A 22,585-nucleotide genomic window follows, 5' to 3' on the forward strand; every position below is an offset into this window, starting at 1 on the left:
ATTGCTGTAGATGAGTAAGATGAATGATCAAAGCATGTATAGGAAATGTGAGTAATTTATGTTAAATATCTTTTTGTATGACCACGTTACTGTTACAGATACACATATGGAAAGCCTGTCCGTGGCCTGGTGACAATTAATGTATGCAGAAAATATTTGCAGTACATTTCTCCCTGCTATGGAAAATATCCAAAAAGCATCTGTGAAGAATTCAGTCAACAGGTATATGGAAACCACTCTCCCCAGGACACTAACACCAGATCTTGCTTTGTTGTGACTGATAATACAATAAAGAACACAATACAATGCAACATAATACAATGCAATATGAGAGTAGTGTTTGAATTAGTCACCTAGGAAAACTGTGGAATAGGAAAATATTTTAAGATTGCCTGGCAATAATCAGAACCCACTTGAAGATAGGACTCATGGATTTATGATAGTATTTATTTGGCCAGTTTTGCAATTTCCTTTTGATAGCAATCAAAATGCCAGGTTTCCGGGCATAAAAGGATGTGGAAGTCTCCAAAGTTGACTTTAATCAAACAGAAAACAGAAGAAAAATATGGCAAATGTTAAGAACTGGGCCTATGGGAAAATCAAATGACACTATGGAATCTAACCTGCATGTGGGAGTCTATGAGATCAGCATCAGGTTGAAGAGAGGGGGACCAAGTGAAAAGATGGATGAGAGTCCTTGATTACATCAGAGATGTAAAGGAAACAGCAGCAGGACATGCTGTCTTAAGAAATGAAATGTGTGAATTACTGATTTCAGAGGAAGCGTACAAAAAAGGTCAAGGTGAGGCACTGTGAACAGACATTGTCAGGTGTGGAAAAGCAAGGTATCTAAGTAGCAGAATGAAAGGCTAAGGTGGTGAACATGATGATGAATGTCAAGATGAATACTAATAAGCAAGATAATCATGAGAGAAATATAGCTGTCAAAATCTTTATCAAATCAGGGAGACTAAGATTCATTTTCATTTTCAAATGAGTCATGGCATCTGTATATAAGTAAATTAAATTAATTAAAGTTATGCAATAAATATTTATTTATTGTTCAATAAATACAGGCAAGAATATTGGAATGGGTAACCATTCCCTTCTCCAGGGAATATTCTGGACCAAGGGATCAAACCTTGGTATCCTGCATTGCAGGCAGACTATTTACCATCTGACCCACCAGGGAAGCTCAAATTAAGCATGACTAAATTTTACTATGCAATAAATATCATGCAAACAAGTAAAAAATGAAAACAAAAGTTTATTATAATATGGAACCCAGTGTTTAGTTTAGAAATCTAATTTCTATAATGGATCATCTAGTCAATAAATATATGTGCTTTCATTAATGTCCTAGATATCAAGAAAACACAGTTAACAATCCCTAGTCAATATTTAGGCTTCCCTGATGACTCAGCAGTAAAGAATCTTCCTGCAATGCAGGAGATGTGGGTTCGATCTTGGGTCAGGAAGATCCCCTGGAGAAGGAAATGGCAACCCAGTATTCTTGCCTGGAGAATCCCATGGACAGAGAACACTGGTGATCTACAGTCTATGGGGTGGCAAAAGAGTCAGACACAACTGAGCCACTGAACAACTACAGTCAATATTTAGGTCGAGATCATCACAGAGGCTTCTTCAGTTGAGTTCAGCCACTCAGTCGTGTCCGACTCTTTGTGACCCCATGAATCGCAGCACGCCAGGCCTCCCTGTCCATCACCAACACCCGGAGTTCACTCAGACTCACGTCCATCAAGTCAGTGATGCCATCCAGCCATCTCATCCTCGGTCGTCCCCTTCTCCTCCTGCCCCCAATCCCTCCCAGCATCAGAGTCTTTTCCAATGAGTCAACTCTTCGCATGAGGAGGCCAAAGTACTGGAGTTTCAGCTTTAGCATCATTCCTTCCAAAGAAATACCAGGGTTGATCTCCTTCAGAATGGACTGGTTGGATCTTCTTGCAGTCCAGGGGACTCTCAAGAGTCTTCTCCAACACCACACTTCAAAAGCATCAATTCTTCAGCGCTCAGCCTTCTTCACAGTCCAAATCTCACATCCATACATGACCACAAGAAAAACCATAGCCTTGACTAGACGGACCTTAGTTGGCAAGTAATGTCTCTGCTTTTGACTATACTATCTAGGTTGGTCATAACTTTTCTTCTAGGAGTAAGCGTCTTTTAATTTCATGGCTGCAGTCACCATCTGCAGGGATTTTGGAGCCCCCCAAAAATGAAGTCTGACACTGTTTCCTCTGTTTCCCCATCTATTTCCCATGAAGTGATGGGACCAGATGCCATGATCTTCGTTTTCTGAATGTTGAGCTTTAAGACAACCTTTTCACTCTCCTCTTTCACTTTCATCAAGAGGCTTTTTAGCTCCTCTTCACTTTCTGCCATAAGGGTGGTGTCACCTGCATATCTGAGGTTATTGATATTTCTCCCAGCAATCTTCATTCCAGCTTGTGTTTCTTCCAGTCCAGCGATTCTCATGATGTACTCTGCATAGAAGTGTAGTAAGCAGGGTGACAATATACAGCCTTGACGTACTCCTTTTCCCATTTGGAACCAGTCTGTTGTTCCATGTCCAGTTCTAACTGTTGTTTCCTGACCTGCATACAGATTTCTCAAGAGGCAGGTTAGGTGGTCTGGTATCCCCATGTCTTTCAGAATTTTCCACAGTTTATTGTGATCCACACAGTCAAAGGCTTAGAACGTGTTATGTCTGAGTTGTCTTTAGAAGAGCTATGACTGTTGGCCACAATGAGAGTGGAAGCAAGAAAAGATATTTAAGGAACAATGTACACAAAGAGATAAAATTACAAAATACCATGGAATGTTGGGAAACACTAGCTATGTTGCATTCAGTTCAGTTCAGTTCAGTCACTCAGTCGTGTCCAACTCTTTGCCACCCTATGAATCACAGCAGGCCAGGTCTCCCTGTCCATCACCAACACCCGGAGTTCATTCAGACTCATGTCCATCGAGTCAGTGATGCCATCCAGCCATCTCATCATCTGCTGTCCCCTTCTCCTCCTGCCCCCAATCCCTCCCAGCATCAGAGTCTTTTCCAATGAGTCAACTCTTTGCATCAGGTGGCCAAAGTACTGGAGTTTCAGCTTCAGCATCATTCCCTCCATAGAAATCCTAGGGCTGCTCTCCTTGGTTGGATCTCCTTGCAGTCCAAGGGACTCTCAAGAGTTTTCTACAACACCACAGTTCAAAAGCATCAATTCTTCAGCACTCAGCTTTCTTCACAGTCCAACTCTCACATCCATACATGACCACAGGAAAAACCATAGCCTTGACTAGACAAACCTTTGTTGGCAAAGTAATGTCTCTGCTTTTTAATATGCTGTCTAGGTTGGTCATATGTTGCATTAGTCATGTCCAACTCTTTCCGACCCTATGGACGATGGCCCACCAGGCTCCCCTGTCCAAGAGCTTTCCCAGGCAAGAATATTGGAGTCGGTTACCATGACCTCCTCCAGGGGATCTTACCAATCCAGAAATCGAACCTGCATCTCCTGTGTCTCCTGCATTGGCAGGCAGGTTCTTTATCACTAGCGCCACATAGGAAGGAAAGTTTAATATGACAGAAATGGGATAAGCCTTCAGAAGCGAGGGGAGAAAGCAGAGGTTTGCAATGATTTGATGCAATGATTAGTGAACAAATTTTGTATCACCTAGGGGAAAAGATAAGCACCCAAAAGGTGAACAAAACATTTGTAAAATTTTCTTCTATGGCCAACACAAAATCGTCATTGGTTGAAAACTGACTTTTTTAAATCACAAATCAGAGAACCCAGGACTTCTCTTCCTTTCTTTTCAGACAGACGATGAAGGTTGTTTCACACAACTAGTAAATGCTAAATCACTTCAGCTGAAACAAAAAGGATATGAGAACACGTTAGAAGTGGAAGCCAAGGTCAGAGAGGAGGGAACAGGTTTGTATTATTATTAAATGTGTACTAATTTGTTGAACATTTATTAAATATTCAATCCATGTAAAATACTTTCTAGTTTCTGGGGACTGTGTTAGTCCCCAGAAATTATACATATAAATGGCTATGTATATATGTATCTATGTATTATATATGACCATAATAAAATCTGGAGGCTTCCCAGGTAGTGCTAGTGATAAAAAAAACCGCCTGCCAGATCCCCTGGAGGAGGGAATAGCAACCCACTCCAGCACTCTTGCCTGGAGAATCCCATCAACAGAGGAACTTTGCGGGCTATGGTCCATAGGGTCGCAAGGAGTCAGACACGACTGAAGCGACTTGGCCCACACCATAAAGTTTTCACAGGAAGTTAATAAATAAGGGCACAATAAGTGTGAAGAGAGATAGTTTATTCTAATATAGACCAAAAAAAACTTCTAAAAAGTAGCATTTGAGCAGATTTGAATAGAATGGATTGTATTTCGAAACAGTAATGCACCAGAAAAGCATAATAAGCATAAAACAAATGTCTTCAGTCCCAAAGGAATCTTTAAAAGTAGGTTGGTTATAAAGGTGTTTAGAAAAGTAAATTGTATACTAGAGAGGTTAGACTTTCTTATGAAAGAATTAGATATCTTCAGCTATATTTAAGGAGAATGACCTAATAAACTATTTTAAAGTTAATTCCAAAAAAAATTCATATAAATAAAATAATTGTTAATTCCAAATAAAATGCTAACTTAACAGAACCCTTAAATATAAAAAAAAAAAAAAACAAGTGAACCATACAATGCTAATTACAAGGAAAGGCAATGATAAAAAGTAAAAAAAAAAAAAAAATCTGTTAATGCTATTAAAAGTATGAGTCCATACCCAGAATTATCATAATGCTGTTTTGAATATTATCCACTTTTTAAAAATCATGTTTTCATCACATAGAAAAAAACACAAATTTCACTTTTCTTCAAAGGGGTGTCAATCCTAAATGTGATTTAAAACATTTGAGTAAAACTTTTTAGTTTTTTCACCTCAAGCTATTAAATATTTTCCAATTACCATTTAGTAGTTTTATATAGAATATATGGTACTTAGACTACTCAGAGAAAAGAACATGGCATATATTATAATTATACAATGCAAAAGAGGGCTTCGGTTATATTTTTATATTTGTAAAGTTAAAGTTTGATTTAAATAGTCACTTTTATTTTTTTATTGTCATTTCAGTTTAAAAAATATGAGAACAAGAAAAAAAAAAAGTTAATTTTAGCAGGCGTGAAAAGGACAGGCTAGATGAAAAATATGTTACAATGTGTTAAATCAGAATACTGTCCAAAATGACCCCAAAGACTACAATTTTGGAGGTCTGGGAAATGAAAATATCATTAACCAAGATAAGGAAAAGATGAGAAAGAATTATGGTGATAAGGATTTGTCTAAGACAATTCATCATAGCTTGGAATATCAAAATGTCAGTTGATTCACTCAGTGGACAATTTCAAAAGAAAAGTCTGAGCAAAATCAGGGTCCGAAATGTAAATCTGAAACCATTCTTATTGTATTCAGATCATCCTAAGAGAAAAAGCAAGTGTTCTGAAAGTAAGTTAATTATCATTGCTAAATTGAGGCTAGAGGTGGACAAGGAGGGGCTGAAAAACTGAAACACCTACAGTCAGAAGATTAGATAAATAGGCAGAATAAAACTAGAAGACATAGGGTTAGAGAAGGAAATGGCAACCCACTCTGTATGACTAGGTGACTGAGCACACATAGGGTTAGAGTTGGGGGGAATGAAAAAGTAGTTTCTTTTGACAGAGGAAGACTTTAGATAATGGAGGTAAAATACAGATCACACTTCACTGAATGAAAAAGCCCTGAGTATTGGCTATACTTTTCACCATGTGCTGGAAAGAAGGCTTTTGCTGGGGAAGGGGTTTCTAACAGAAATTTAAGAATATTTTTAGGCCAGTGTGAAGAATCAAGTTGTTCCCAGATGGTTGCTGGAGGGGAGCAAATCAGAGCAAGATCTCTGAGGAAATGAGGAAAAAATTTCCTCAAGAACATGGATGGAACAAGCAGGATATTTGTGAAACGAGAGAATTGAGGAATTATAGATGTCAATGAAAGAATAAGAGTATATGGATGGTTTTTTCTTAATAATGGAGTGAAGCTGGGATGGGATAGGAGGTGAGGTGAACAGAAAATATAGAACAGTTCAACTTTTCTGAATTATTCTTCAGGGTTGGAACTAACCGCACATGGATCAAGTGAAATCACAAACACCTTAAGCAAACTGAAATTTACTAAAGTGGATTCACATTACAGACGTGGGCTTCCTTTCTTTGGGCAGGTAAAGTTTCTTTTCAATATAACCATATTTGGGGGCATGTGACTTCTAGGAAAACCAATTTTTATATCAAAACTTATCTGTTAAATGAATCAAAATTCTTCTATTATACAAAAGCAAAATTTATTATAAAAACAAACATTTATTTAGAGTGAGTAAAGAAATTATAAAAACTTAAAAGGCAAACGCCTTATATACGGCTTCACTGGTGGCTCAGCAGTAAAGACTCTACCCGCCAAGCAGGAGACCTAGGTTTGATCCGAGTCCGGAAAATTCCCTGGAGAAGGAAATGGTAACCCACTGCAGGAGATCCCATGGACAGAGGAGCCTAGCAGGTTATAGTCCACAGGGTCGCAAAAGGTTGGACACAACTGAGAAACTAAACAGTGACAAAAAAAACAAAAAGAAGCCTTATAATGAGATACAGAACAACAAAGATGAAGGTAACACCGTGAATCTACTGTTGGCTGTTCTCGATTAAACGCTCATAAGTTATCTAAACAGAAATGTCAAAAAGCAAAATATTTTAGAGCCCAGAAAACAAATCTTACTTTTATATGCTAAGATCTTCATTAGATGACAATGGCCAAGGTGTCAAGAAGTGAACACAATAGAGTGGAAAATGTTATTGCTATATAACACCTGAAATCAGCTTTCACTTTCTTATTTCTCTTTCCTACTTCTAGGTTCTTCTAGTTGATGAGAAGGATCAGCCAATCCCCAATGAGACTGTGGTGGTCAATGTGGATATGTTTCAGTACAGTGCCAGATTTACTACAAATGAGCACGGTTTGGTGAACATTTCCATTGATACCAGTAACTTCACATCTTCTTTCATTTCAGTTGGGGTAAGTGGAAATCTAAATACAAAATAAGAAATAAAAAATTCTGTCAGAAAGCTTTCACTTTAGACTTTATGACATGATCTAGTTTCAGGAGACATTTATTAAACCATCTTGACAGTCCCTTGAAAATCCAACATTTTTATAGCTTTATTACAAACTTGATTTTAATTGTTTCTTTAGTAAACCACTATTTTCATTTTGTGTGAAATATTATAATGTCCTTATGCAATGTACAACCATAAGGATATTAAGAAAAAGTTATTGATCTTGATTATGAGTGAATGTGACTAAATTCATACAGTGTAACTTTAAATAAACTTAACGGAAAGTTGTTTATAGGTTACTCTTTACTTTGGAAGGCAGCCTATAATGAAATCGAGTAAGCATGGGTCTTAAAAAATCTTCAGCAAATGACAGAGTGACTTTATATATATATATATAATGTTAATAAAAATAACTTACTTAAGACCTTTATTCTATCCATTAGGTCACTTACAAACAGAATAGCTACTGTTTTGATAGCAGATGGGTTGAAGAATCTCACATACCAGCAATGCACACTGCAACACATATTTTCTCCCCAAGCAAGAGTTACATTCAGCTTGAACCTGTGGCTGGTACTGTGACCTGTGGGCAAACACAGGAGATTCGGATGCACTACATCCTGAATGGACAGATTCTGACAGATGAAACGGAATTAACCTTTTATTATTTGGTAAGACTAAAGGCCACTGTAGCTCTTCCTAATTATATAAACCCTAAAAAGATTGCTATTTAGTTGCTAAGTCATGTCTGACTCTCTGCAACTGGGATCTCCCAGGTAAGAATAATGGAATGGGTTGTCATGTCCTTCTCCAGGGGATCTTCCCAGCTCAGGATCGAACCCAGGTCTCCTGCACTGCAAGCAGATTCTTTTCTACTGAGCCACCAGGGAAGTTCCAACTAAAAAGATAGAATTTGTATCTAAATCAGTCAGTTCAGTTCAGTTCAGTCACTCAGTCATGTCCGACAGTTTGCCACCCCATGAATTGCAGCACACCAGGCCTCCCTGCCCATCACCAACTCCCGGAGTTCACTCAGACTCACGTCCATCGAGTCAGTGATGCCATCCAGCCATCTCATCCTCTGTCGTCCCCTTGTCCTCCTGCCCACAATCCCTCCCAGCATCAGAGTCTTTTCCAATGAGTCAACACTTCGCATGAGTTGGCCAAAGTACTGGAGTTTCAGCTTTAGCATCATTCCCTCCAAAGAAATCCCAGGGCTGCTCTCCTTCAGAATGGACTGGTTGGATCTCCTTGCTGTAATGCCCTTTATATCAATATAATTTGTTTCTGTGTTTATGAGTGAAAAAAAGTTGCTTCCTAGCAAATTAATGCTTTAATTTTTCATTCATGTTCTAGTCTCCCCTGAAACTTTAAGTTTTTTTCATTTTTTTCTGAGTTCCATTGGAAAATTATTGAACAGAAGAGGAAAACACTTAGGTGACATATTAGTCAGAAAGAATGTTTTATCTTAGAACTCAGTAGATCAATAGACAAAAGATAAAAATCAAAACAGTCAATAGAAAATAAAATGTATAAACAATCTTTAGGAAAAATGTTGAATTTTACATTAATTGGAGAAGTGAAAATTTTAAAAATAAAGCAGTAGACTTTTACTCCTATAAAAGTTCTAAATAATTTACAAGTTCAAGAATTTGTGTGTGACTATAGGCAAAAGTACACTGACAGGCATATTATAAGTTGGTATGATACTTTTGGGGTCTGTATACCTATTTACATCCAAAAATTAGAAATATTCAAAGCTGGTATTACCCAAGTAAGACTTTTGAACAAAAAAAAAACCTTATGTGTTAGAAAATTCTGTATAGGAACATATAATATATATGGTATTTTTATAATTCTAAAAAAAGTAAAATAATTGACAGTAAGTTAGAATCCTAGTTTTATTGCTTCCTAGTTATATGACCTCAGGTCATTTACTTAATCTCACCTGTAAAGAATAATGTCAATCATCTCATAGAGTTATTGTTGTGATCCACACAATCAGAGGCTTTAACGGTAGTCAATAAAGCAGAAGTAGATTATTTCTGGAATTTTCTTGTTTTTTCAATGATCCAGTGGATGTTGGCAATTTGATGTCTGGTTCCTCTGGTTCCTTTTCTAAATCCAGCTTGAACATCTGGAAGTTCTCTGTTCACATACTGTTGAAGACTTGCTTGAAGGATTTTGAGAATAACCTTGCTAGCATGTGTACTGAGTACAACTGTGCAGTTTGAATATTCTTTCGCATTGCCTTTCTTTGGGATTGGAATGAAAACTGACCTTTTCCAGTCCTGTGGCCACTGCTGAGTTTTCCAAATTTGCTGGCATATTGAGTGCAGCACTTTCACAGCATCATCTTTTGGATTTGAAATAGCTCAGCTGGAATTTCATCACCTCCACTAGCTTTGTTCATAGTAACACATCCTAAGTTCTGCTTGACTTCACACCCCAGGTTGTCTGATTCTAGGTGAGTGATTACACCATCGTGGTTAGGGTCAGGCAGGAAGAGAAGGGGACAACAGAGGATGAGATGGTTCGATAGCATCACCAACTCAATGGACATGAGTTTGGGTAAACTCTAGAAGTTAGTGATGGACAGGGAGGCCTGGCATGCTGCGGTTCATGGAGTTGCAAAGAGTCAGACATGACTGAGCGACTGAACTGGACTGAACTGAAGTCCTTTTTTATACAGTTCTTCTGTATGTTCTAGAGGCTTTCTTGGTGGCTCAGATGGTAAAACATCTGCCTGCAATGTGGCAGACCGGGGTTCAATCCCTGGGTCGGGAAGATCCTCTGGAGAAGGAAATGCCAACCCACTCCAATACCCTTGCCTGGAAAATCCCATGGACAGCGGAGCCTTGTATGCTATAGTCCATGGGGTTGCAAAGAGTTGGACACAACTGAGCGACTTCACTTTCTGTATATTCTTGCCAACTCTTCTTAACATCTTCTGCTTCTGTTAGATTCACATCATTTCTTTCCTTTATTGTGCCCATCTTTGCATGAATTGCTACCTTGGTGTATTTAATTTTCTTGAATACTTATGCTTCATTGACTACACTGAAGCCTTTGGCACAGTTTTCCACAACAAACTGTGGAAAATTCTGAAAGAGATGGGAATACAAGATCAGCTTATCTGCCTCCTGAGAAACCTGTATGCAGGTCAAGAAGCAACAGTTAGAACCAGACATGAAACAATGGACTGGTTCAAAATTGGGAAAAGAATATGTCAAGGTCGTATATTGTCACCCTGCCCATTTAACTTATATGCAGTGTGCATCATGTGAAGTGCCAGTATGGATGAAGTACAAGCTGGAAGCAAGATTGTTGAGAGAAATATCAACAACCTCAGATATGCAGATGACACCACCCTAATGGAAGAAAGCAAAGAGGAACTAAAGAGCCTCTTGATGAAGGTTAAAGAGGAGAGTGAAAAAGCTGGCTTAAAACTCAACATTCAAAAAACTAAAATCATGGCATCCAGTCCCATCACTTCATGGCAAATAGATGGGGAAATAATGGAAACAGTGACAGGCTTTATTTTCTTGGACTCCAAAGTCACTGCAGATGGTGACTGCAGCCATGAAATTAAAAGATGCTTGCTCCTGGAAGAAAAGCTATGAAAAACCTAGACAGTGTATTAAAAAGCAGAGACATCACTTTACCTACAAAGGTGCATATAGTCAAAGCTCTGGTTTTTCCAGTAGTCATGTACGAATTAGAGAGGCGGACCATAAAGAAGGCTAAGCGCCAAAGAATTGATGCCTTCAAGCTGTAGTGCTAGAGAAGACTCTTGAAAGTCCCTTGGACAGCATGGATATCAAACTGGTCAGTCCTAAAGGAAATCAACCCTGAATATTGATTGGAAAGACTGATGCTGAAGCTGAGGCTCCTATACTTTGGCCACCTGATGCAAAGAGCTGACTCATTGGAAAAAATCTTGATGCTGGGAAAGATTGAGGGCAGAAGGAGAAGAGGGTAACAGAGGATGAGATGGTTGGATGGCATCATCGACTTAATGGACATGAGTTTGAGCAAACTCTGTGAGATGGTGAAGGACAGGGAAGCCTGGTGAGCTGCAGTCCATGGGATTGCAAATAATCCGACACAACTGAGCAACGAAACAACAGCAACATAGAGTTATTGCCAGAATTAAAGAAAAATCTTAAAATTATTTAGTTCAGTACCAGATACATGGAGAGTGTAAATGCTTGTAATTTTTTGCTGTTTTTTAAAATAAAGGCAGCAATAGATAATACTTACATTATATTTTATATCTCCTTTCACTATATATTGCTTTGCATATAATAGATGCTTAAAATATATGTTGAAAGAATATGTAAATTTAAAATATTAATATCCAAGATAAGTAGTAAATAGTAAGAAAATTCTAAAACATTGTAAAATTACATGTTTGTGATTTAAAGTATATTGTTTGAAGTTTATTACTTAAACTACACATATTGGAAAATATTGGAAGAGAAATTTAGTAAACAAAAGTAACTTTTGTGTTGAAATAGTGAGATTCTTGTTATTTGTGAATTATAAATATGTTATTTGTATATTATAAATATGTAAGTTTAAAAACTACCCTTTAAAATGATACTAAACATATTTCCCTCTGTCTTCAGATCAAAGCAAGAGGAAGCATCGCTCAATCAGGAACCCATGTGTTATCCATTAAACAAGGAGAGTGTAAGTATTTTCAGGATTTCCTATTTTTTTTTCTCTTAAATTGCCCAAAACACTTTAGCTATTTCTTACATCAGAGCAAATGACTACCAACTTTCTTCCATCAACCAAAGATGGGGAAGCTGATTTTAAAAATAAGAATACTAGGTTCATTTTAGTACTTTTTAAAATCCTTTTTATAATGTTTCTATATTTTAAATTTTATTTCTAAAGTAAAATATATTCTTTATTATTAAATTTTTTAATGCAGAAAATAACTGAAAAATGAAAATAATCACCAAAGAAATATTTTACTCTGTATGATTTTGTATTAGTTTCTTATTGCTTCTGTAGGAAGCTTGCTGGCTAAAATCCACACAAATTTACTTTCTTGTAGTTCTGTAGAAAGAAGTCTTACTGGGCTAACATCAAGGTGTCAGCAGAATTAAATTCCTTCTGGAACTCCAGAGGATTACCTGTTTCCTCACCTTTTGCAGCTTCTAAAGACCTCCTGCATTCCTAAATTTATGGCTTCTTCTATCTTAAGTGCTAGCAACACACCATCTTCAAGTCTCTCACTTGTATTCCTGCCTCTCTCTTTTAGATCATACTTTCCTTCTGGATTTTCTTGAATCATAAATATCCATTAATATCTGTTAATTAACTTTTCAAGGAATACTCTATTACCAAAGATACGTATGTTTAGTCTCTTTGTTACATATCCCCAGGCTAAATCTCATAAGTAGCGTCCCTTTATTCCTGTTCATTTGAATTATAGGCTGTCAGTTTACTAAAACAATTTTTATTTTTAAAAAAAGCATATTTGGAAAGATCAAAAAGTCCATTCACCCAAGGTGAGTGAATATTTTCAAGAAAAATAAAGAATATGTATTATAAAGATTAGAACATATTTCTCTTTTATTTTTGACACACCATTTCTCACATTAGTACCTGACACATAGTGAGTATGCAATACATATTTTTTAACTAATTCATAAATGAAGATTAAGAAATTTCTTTATGATTTACAACTGTTAAATTTTTTGGAAAAAAAGTTTCCCCATCAAAACTATACTTCAAGAGAGTCTATCTTCCTATCTTGATATAGCTCATAATAGGAGCTTTGCATAAAAACATTAATAAAACATGATCATTGCCCTCAAGATGCTATATTTTTTGGGCACTCTTCTGCTTATATGTTTGAATAAATCCCATTCTTTACTAAAAATTCTAATGGAAGAACTTAGAATTAAGCACTATTTCTTTATTTTGTAAAGTAGAAAAACTGCTAGCCAAAAAAAAAAAAAAGTCTCAACTTGCTTAAGATAAACTACTGTGCCAAGAAGGGTCTCTTTTCACTCTATTTCTCTAGTGGCCCTTTATCTCTTTTTATTTAATCAGTTCAACAAAACATAAAGCCAGCATTGCACTTCAACATTCTTCAGAATTTTCCAAATGAAGATTGATTTTTATTTAATCTCCTAACTCTATTTATTCACCACCTTTGTTGAAATAATCATAAAAAGCTGGATTAAAAAGACCTTTATAATTAATCATGACTTTTAGATTGTGCTTAAAATCTTGTAATTCTTTGAATTTCAAATTCATCTATTATTAAATTTCTACTAACTCTATCACTAAATGAAAGCTTTTTTTTCTAGTCTATCCATTTTTCCAGCAGCATGAGACAACCAAGGCCATAATAAAGACATACCACTCTAAACCCTGCTCACCATAGATTCTCCTTAGGTCCATAAAATCTCTTTTCTAGATAAAAACTCTCTTACTAAATTTTTTTATTCCTTAAAAAAAATTGAATTCAGGTACTCAAATATGGAACAGTCTCTCTAATTTTCCATTTATCATGGATTTTTATGGGACTGAACATTATCTTGGTTTTTCAAGAGCAGGTAAGTTTGTTCCCAATAGCATATCAAAAGCCAAATTTCCTCTTGAGGAAATTTCTTCAAAATTAGTTCCTGCTTCCCTTGTGACTCAACTGGTAGAGAATCTGCCTGCAATGCAGGAGACCTAGGTTTGATCCCTGGACTGGGAAAATCCCCTAGAGAAGAGAAAAGCTACCCTTTCAGTATCCTGGCCTGGAGAATTTCATAAACTGTATAGTCCATGGGGTCACAGAGAGTCAGACACGACTGAGAAACTTTCAGTTCGGTTCAGTTCAGTTCAGTCTCTCAGTCGTGTCCAACTCTTTGTGACCCCATGAATTGCAGCACGCCAGGCCTCCCTGTTCATCACCATCTCCCGGAGTTCACTCAGACTCATGTCCATCGAGTCCGTGATGCCATCCAGCCATCTCATCCTCAATGAGTCAACTGTTCGCATGAGGTGGCCAAAGTATTGGAGTTTCAGCTTTAGCATCATTCCTTCCAAAGAAATCCCAGGGTTGATCTCCTTCAGAATGGACTGGTTGCATCTCCTTGCAGTCCAAGGGACCCTCAAGAGTCTTCTCCAACACCACACTTCAAAAGCATCAATTCTTCAGTGCTCAGCCTTCTTCACAGTCCAAATCTCACATCCATACATGACCACAGGAAAAACCATAGCCTTGACTAGATGGACCTTAGTCGGCAAAGTAACGTCTCTGCTTTTGAATATGCTATCTAGGTTGGTCATAACTTTTCTTCTAAGGAGTAAGCGTCTTTTAATTTCATGGCTGCAGTCACCATCTGCAGTGATTTTGGAGCCCTGAAAAAAAAAGTCTGACACTGTTTCCACTGTTTCCCCATCTATTTCCCATGAAGTGATGGGACCAGATGCCATGATCTTCGTTTTCTGAATGTTGAGCTTTAAGCCAACTTTTTCACTCTCCTCTTTCACTTTCATCAAGAGGCTTTTTAGTTCCTCTTCACTTTCTGCCATAAGGGTGGTGTCACCTGCATATCTGAGGTTATTGATATTTCTCCCAGCAATCTTCATTCCAGCTTGTGTTTCTTCCAGTCCAGCGATTCTCATGATGTACTCTGCATAGAAGTGTAATAAGCAGGGTGACAATATACAGCCTTGATGTACTCCTTTTCCCATTTGGAACCAGTCTGTTGTTCCATGTCCAGTTCTAACTGATGCTTCCTGACCTGCATACAGATTTCTCAAGAGGCAGGTTAGGTGGTCTGGTATCCCCATCTCTTTCAGAATTTTCCACAGTTTATTGTGATCCACACAGTCAAAGGCTTTGGCATAGTCAATAAAGCAGAAATAGATGTTTTTCTGGAACTAACTTACACTAATAGAATTTAAATCCTACATAGTATATTAAGTATCTTGAGAGGTGAAATGGGGAGAAGGAAGTGTCTCCGTAAGATAAAGCATACTTTATTTTGATGATAGCTATGTAAATGGTTGTTTTTCCATTTGTCTCAGATTTCTGGGAAGCTGTTAAATTTAAGCACTCTAGTGTTTAATCATTCATTATGGCATCTTAATAATTAATTCCTGTCTATGTTTAGCCCTGCTTCAGAAATTTAATTTCATATGGTTTTAGTTTTATTACTTCATTTTTTTTACTAATTCATTTTCTAAATTTATTTTTAATTGGAGGATAATTGCTTTCCAATGGTATATTGGTTTTCTGCCATACAAAAATATGAACCAGCCACTAGTTCACATTTATTTTAACCCTGCTGTTTTGTGTATTTTCCCCACAAGTTGCCCTCAAATATTCTATAGATGTATAAGACAACAGCTTTAAAATAAATGTATGCTACAAAGATCAGACAGAACAAGATTAAAGGTGCGTGAATTAAACACTATGTAATTCACACAGAACACAACTGAAATAGATGCATTATAAAAATCAGAGGCATACTATATTTTGTACATGATTATGTGTACCTGTGCTTTTGCTTAGTCACTCAGTCATGTCTGACTCTTTTCAGTCCCAGGGACTGTAGCCTGCCAGGTTCCTCTGTCCATGGAGATTCTCCAGGCAAGGATACTGGAGTGGGTTGCCATGCCCTCCTCCAGGGTGTCTTCCCAACTCAGGGATTGAACCCAGGTCTCCCACATTGCAGGCGGATTCTTTACCAGCTGAGCCACTAGGGACACCCAAGAATACTGGAGTGGGTAACCTATCCCTTCTCCAGGAGATCTTCCCGACCCATGAATTGAACCAGGGTCTCCTGCATTGCAGGCCGATTCTTTACCAGCTGAACTACCAGGGAAAGCCATGTGTACCTGTATCTCTGCTCTATTGTAAATGGCCTGAAGGTAAAGACTGTGTTGCCCTCATGCATATGACAGGCTTCCCTGGACATGACTGAGCGACTAAGCACATTCATATGACAAGACTTGTGCTGACTGTATCATAGAGATCATTAAAGATGTCTAGAATTTCTTCTCTCTTGACTTCTTAATGTCTTTTTTTTAATTTAAAAATACTTACTAAATGTTCTTTCTTTCTTAAGCAGAGGAAATTAACAATATAATCTACATCTTTAAGGAAAATAATATCAGTAGTTCAGCATATGTTTACTGAATACTACTGCATAGAATCTGCCTGCAATGCAGGAGATCCAGATTCGATCCCTAGGTGGGGAAAATCCCTTGGAAAAGGGAATGGCAACCCACTCCAGTATTCTTGCCTGAAGAATTCCATGGACAAAGGAGCCTGGAGGGCTACAATCCATGGAGTCACATAGAGTCAGACATGACTGAGAGACTAACACTTTCACTTTCACTGCAAGCACAATGGCATAAAGGCAAGTCTTTTTGTAACGTTAGTACACTCCACCTGTAAATAAGTAAAATAATTTGAGAGGCTCCTCTTTATAAAACTGAAGCTCTTCCCTCTTCCTAATCTATTATCTTGAACTTTCTTTACTTTGCAGTAAAAGGGGTATTTTCCTTCTCCTTCCGAGTGAAATCAAACATTGCTCCTATAGCCCAGTTACTTGTTTATACCATTTTACCTAATGGAGAAGTTGTCGCAGATACTGAGACGCTCGACATTGAAAACTGTTTTGCCAATAAGGTGGGTGTTTTGTTTAAGCCCAGTCCTTTTCTTCATCTCCTCTTTTTGAAGCATGGAAAATAAGTAACTTATGTTCACTAAAAGACAGTCATGTGGTGCTTCTAAAACTTTCTGCCAAAGGATCTCTAACAGCAGAGAATGATAACAAAACCTGAGCAGTCTAATGGAGTAGTTCAAAGCAGGTGGCCATTAGCACGATTTCTTGCAAGTCTCTTGTTTTATCTGAAAATTCATGAGGAATTCAAAATATATTCTAGGGACTTCCCTGGGGTGTGTGCTGTGTGCTAAATTGCTTCACTCAGTCCAACTCTTTGTGACCCTATGGACCATAGCCCACCAGACTCCTCTGTCTATGGGATTCTCCAGGCATGAATACTGGAGTGGGTTGCCATGCCCTCCTCCAGGGGATCTTTCTGGTCCAGGGATCAAACCTGCATCTCTTACCTGCATTGCAGGTGGATTCTTGATTACTAGCACCACCTGGGAAGCCTGGGGTAGAAGAGTGTTTTAAGATGGTAACAATTGGAAAATTCATTGCTATAATTATATCCTCCTTACAGGTAAATCTGAGCTTCTCCTCAGCCCAAGGCCTTCCAGCCTCAAACACCAGCCTGAAGATCACAGCCGCTCCTTACTCTCTCTGTGGCCTCCGAGCCGTGGACAAGAGTGTCCTGCTAATGAAGCCTGAAGCTGAGCTCTCACCTCAGTCAGTGAGTCCCATCTCAGTCTCGGATATCAGAAAATGCACACATGATATGACCATTTCTGGAAGCTGGAAGTTATACCTGCAAAGGACAAGTTCTTTAGAGTGTCAGGAATAGTGCACTAAGTCACATAAGAGTTTGAATTCTACTCGTTTCTGAAAAAGACATTGCACAAGATGCTTTCCACAGATCATCTCACTTCATTGTCTGCTACGATGTATCAAAGACTGAGCAATCTTGCCCACCTGTGCCTCGCACAGTCCTCACGTGTAAAAGATGCTCAACACATTTTTAATGAGTAAAGAAATGAATAATTCCTTAAGGAGGGCATTACCTTCATTTTATGGAATAAGAAAACACAGCAGAGTTAGATTAAGGAACTATGGAAACAATGCACCAAAAAATATATTTTAAAGGTAGAATTTGAACCAAATTTTATTCAATGCCATGTCTAACACACCACAGTTCCAGATAGTATGTGAAATGTCAAATTTTTAAATCTTCTCCAAAGTCCAGGCACTTGCTTGTTTTAAGTATGGACAAAAGAGATTTCAATCAAACTTTTAAACATGTTTCTTGGGACTTCCCTGGTGGTCCAATGGATCAGACTCTGCTTCTACTGCAGGGATCTCAGATCCCTGCTTGGGGAATTAAGATCCCATATGCTGCGCAGCACAGCTTAAAAAAAAAGACGTTTCTTATAATGAAAAACTTGTAAAAGAGTTCAGTTTTATAGTCTTCATTGTCCATTTATTTATTTAACAAATATCCACTGCATTTTGACTACAAGATAGTGCTCTGAGAATAAGAGTTCTAATGATGAAAAATAGATGTGGTCTTTGACCATTTTAGATTCATAGACTCATGTGTTAAGCAAGCAAGCAACAAAAACGCATCAACATATAGTAGTTCTAAGTGTCGGTAAGTATCATTTAAGGAATAAACAGGATGTTGAGACGAAGAAAACAGTTGAGCAAGTTTTAATGTAGTGATCGAGATCTCTTCTTAGATTGTCAAATAACACGGGCAGGGGCAGGGAATGTAAAGAATGAAAGCAGCATGAAAGTCCTGAGGCCAGAACAACAGAGTGTTTCCAAAGGAAACGGTAATGACCTCCCATTAAGTGGTGAGAGAAAAGGATGGTAGAGGCAGTTGGTGGAATGAAAGTCAGGAAGATCATAAGGAGGACTGTGAACTTGGAGTGGAATTAGGCATTGACAGCAAAGTGAAAAGAGAAAGTGAAGTCGTTCAGTCATGTCTGACTCTTTTGTGATCCCATGGACTGTAGCCTACCAGGATCCTCCGTCCATGGGATTTTCCAAGCAAGAGAACTGGAGTGGGTTGCCATTTCCTTCTCCAGGGGATCCTCCCGACCCAGGAATTGAATTGACAGCAAAGGCAATGATATATCAGTGAAGAGTTTAAAGCAGGAGAGCGACAATTTAGATTTACCTAGTTATGAAGAACCAGTTTGCTGTTCAGAGTTTGGGAGCAAGAATGAAAGCATGGAAATAGGAGGCTATGGTAGTAGCTTAGATAAGAGATGACAACAGGTCCGCATGGAGTCAGTGTGTCTTTAACAGCCTGAATACTGTACGACTGAGCAGGTGGCCTTATGATGGGGCTTCCCAGGTGGTACTAGTGGTAAAGAACCTGCTTGCCAGTGCAGAAGACATAAGAGATGCGGTTCTATCCCTGGAATGGGAAGATCCCCTGGAGGAGGGCATAGCAACCCACTCCAGTATTCTTGCCTGGAGAATCCCATGGACAGAGGAGCCTGGTGGGCTACAGTCCATAGGGTCACAAAGAATCGGACACAACTGAAGCAACTCAGCACGCACGCACAAGGCAAAAACTGAACTAGAATGAATTTATTTCTGGGTTAACTTTGGATCTAATTTCCTCCTGAGTTAAACTTGGTCCTACAGCAGTAGACTGGGGGGAAAAAAAAAAAAACTGGTAAGAATATAATCACATAAAGTGGGAAAAGGAAACAAATTAAGTATTTACAGAGGTTGTTTCTAGGTGATGGATATGAATGACTTCTGTTCTTTCATAATGCTTCTCTGTGCTTTCTTTTAAAAGTTGGACCTAGGGTCTGTCAAACAGAGTGCAGTATGTCAGAAAGAGAAAAACAAACGTATTAATGCATATACGTAGAGTCTAGAAAAATGGTACTGATGAACTTATTTCCAGGGCAGGAATAGAGACACAGACAGAGAGAATGACATATAGGCACAGGGTGGGAAAGGGGAGAGTGGGGCGAATTGGGAAATTAGGACTGACATATATACACTACCATGTGTAAAATAGCTGGTTAGCAGGAACCTGCTGTAAAGCAGAGGAAGCTCAGCTTGCTGCAACGACCTGGAGGGGTGGGATGAGATGTGAAGTGGGAGGATGTTCCAAGAGGGAGGGGATACATGTATACAAATAGCTGATTCACTTTGTTGTACAGCAGAAGCTAACACCACATTGTAAAGCAATTATACACCAATAAATATAAATAAAATTCAAAAGATAAATTTTTTTTAAAAAAAGTAGGCGTTTGGGCGGGGAGACAAAGAGACTTGAGTTTTAGGCTAAATGACCTCTGAGTGTTTCATCAATGAATTTGATTTCTTTATACATTATTTTCTTTTGTACAACAAAAGGATTGGGATCCATAACCTTTGATATCACTCCATGATTTCTGTGTCATGTTTTATAATGTTGCTGTGGGAGTATTAAATAAACACCAAGATCTCTTAAACTCCAGATTGAACATTATCTCACTTTATAAAATACATAACAGTTTTTCCTTTGTTCTACTTTGCAGGTGTATAATTTGCTATCAGTAAAGAGAACCTTTAGCATGGGATATGGAGACCACATGAATGAAGATGGGGAAAAATGCATCAATGCGGAAGACATAACTCACAATGGAATCATTTACGCTCCAAAGCAGCTCATCAGTGATGATGATGTTTACAGTATCTTTGAGGTAATTCCTCTTCTTAAAAACACAACCTAAATTGATGTCTACATCATCATCAAGATGGAGAAGAAACGGATATCTAAGCTCTAGAATCTGATCTTCCTCTCAACCACCAAAAAACAAAGCTATGATTAACAGAAAAATATTGAAATGTCAGAAGCATGGAGAACTTTGTACACACACAGACAGTCAGTCATGAATTTCTCTGGCACTTTAAGAGCAAGGGGTATACTTTTAGGGCCCACAACTTTAACGAAGTTGATCCAAAGCTAGTTGTCACCATCATATATCCTCTCGGTGATTCTCAGAGATTCCAATATGTGAGAAAAACAAAGCAAACATTTCCCACAGAGCCTCTGACATCCTTAAAAAAAAAAAAGTGAATACTCTGTCAGCAACCACTGTAACAGTCATTTCACAATAAATGAATCAGCAAATGACTGAATACATAAAGTAAAATACTGCAGCCAACAGTTTCAGTGCAGTAAAATTTCAGGTGAATTGAAAGTAGCTGTTCATACAGAAGAATTTATAAAACTTGCAGTAGAAGCATTAGCATGCCTTAGGTACACTAGAGCAAATGTGTATCTTTCACTGCAGTTAGGCAGAGTTATGAAAGGGAAGTTTATCCAAGTTGTGAGATTAAATCTTAGCTGCACCAAAAAGGACTGAAAACACTCTCTATACCTTGAGGAAGCCATGTGTCGTACTGCTGTGGAGGTCTGCAGCTTAGCTGAGAGCAGTTTAAACCTCCCTTTTCTGGAGCCTCCAGAATCAGTTGGTGATGGAGGGAGAAAAAGAAGGCTCTTTATTAACTGTTAAATGTTTCTTTCTGACTTCTTTTTCCCTGTTCCATACCACTGCCACCACTGACAACTGTGCTTCAGAGTCCCACAGCTTCCCTAGCACTCTAGAGGACAGCAAGTAGTATTTAACTGTGGCTAATATTGAAGAAGGAGGAAGTCTGTAACAGGAATCAAGGAATCAAGCTACTGTGGATGTCTGCATGGGTGTTTTGCATGCAGAGTTTCAATATACTTAAAACTGAAAAAGAAAAAAAAATGAAAGGATAAATCACAAAAGGTATGAGCTGAACACAGATATTCAGGCAAAGGCATATTTCCCAATAAAACAAAAACAAAGCAAAGTGTAATGGCTATGAAGAAAAACCTCCAATATGCAACCCTACAATTTCAAATGAAAAGAAACAAAAAAACTATTCTCTGCAACAAAGTTAATGTGTGGTTTGAGGCAGGGGGAGGAAGGGAAGAAAAACATCCAAAGCTAAAACACTCAGTTTCTTGGAGGCAAAAGATAATTAAAGGGGCTCAAAGCATACAGGAGACAAAATTCAGAAATAGGAATCAGAAGTAGATTCCAATCCCAACTCCCATTCATTAATTGGATGATCTGGACTCTCTGTAACCCCATTTTCATTTTTATAAAATACCTCTCTTCTCCATTGGGTGGAATTTTCACGATAATCCTGAGTTCTATGTATAATACTAAGGGTATAATACAGATGTAAGAAAATATCCCAGTCTCTAGACTGGATTGCCGATATGCTTTAATAATTATTTTTCTTCCAGTCTGCAGGATTAAATATTTTTACCAACTCAAAAATACACAAGCCATATTTTTGCCAGCCGCTTCCATATCCAGGAATGTCTATGAACTATGCATATGGTAAGGGTGAAAGTTATTTATCCACTAAAATAATAGAAGAAAAATAATGTTTTGCTGGGTTGTGATAAAAAAAACATTTTTTAGGTACTGAATGTTATGACTCTGCAGCAATTTCTCAGTAAAATTTCCTCAAATAACTTTTTTCTCTAGGGAAAAAATGAAGCATTATGATTTCTCTGTCTCTCTCTAATCAAAATTAAATACAGTCGTGGTACTTTAAATCCTCTTTATCTACTGTGCCTTCAGTATCTGAATTAGTCAAGATAAGATAAATTATACCGCCTTAGCAAACAAACCCCCACATCTCAGAGTCTAAGCTGCTGCTGCTGCTAAGTCGCTTCAGTTGTGTCCAACTCTGTGCAACCCCATAGATGGCAGCC

At 37.9% G+C, this 22,585-nt stretch overlaps 1 protein-coding gene across 1 annotated transcript in view; it reads left to right on the top strand.

Annotated features, from left to right (window-relative positions):
- The window catches only part of LOC138077764 (alpha-1-macroglobulin-like), a 58,561-nt gene that overhangs the window by 14,930 nt on the left and 21,046 nt on the right, over positions 1–22,585 (top strand). Inside the window, exons 9-18 of the mRNA XM_068969954.1 lie at positions 99–222; positions 3,836–3,950; positions 6,185–6,294; positions 6,978–7,139; positions 7,624–7,851; positions 11,812–11,875; positions 16,696–16,838; positions 17,399–17,548; positions 20,361–20,525; positions 22,109–22,205. Of these exons, the coding sequence (XP_068826055.1) occupies positions 99–222; positions 3,836–3,950; positions 6,185–6,294; positions 6,978–7,139; positions 7,624–7,851; positions 11,812–11,875; positions 16,696–16,838; positions 17,399–17,548; positions 20,361–20,525; positions 22,109–22,205 (1,358 nt within the window). The remainder of the gene's footprint in view (positions 1–98; positions 223–3,835; positions 3,951–6,184; positions 6,295–6,977; positions 7,140–7,623; positions 7,852–11,811; positions 11,876–16,695; positions 16,839–17,398; positions 17,549–20,360; positions 20,526–22,108; positions 22,206–22,585) is intronic.

The sequence above is a fragment of the Capricornis sumatraensis genome, chromosome 4 (genome assembly GCF_032405125.1).
Source record: "Capricornis sumatraensis isolate serow.1 chromosome 4, serow.2, whole genome shotgun sequence".
NCBI lineage: Eukaryota > Metazoa > Chordata > Mammalia > Artiodactyla > Bovidae > Capricornis > Capricornis sumatraensis.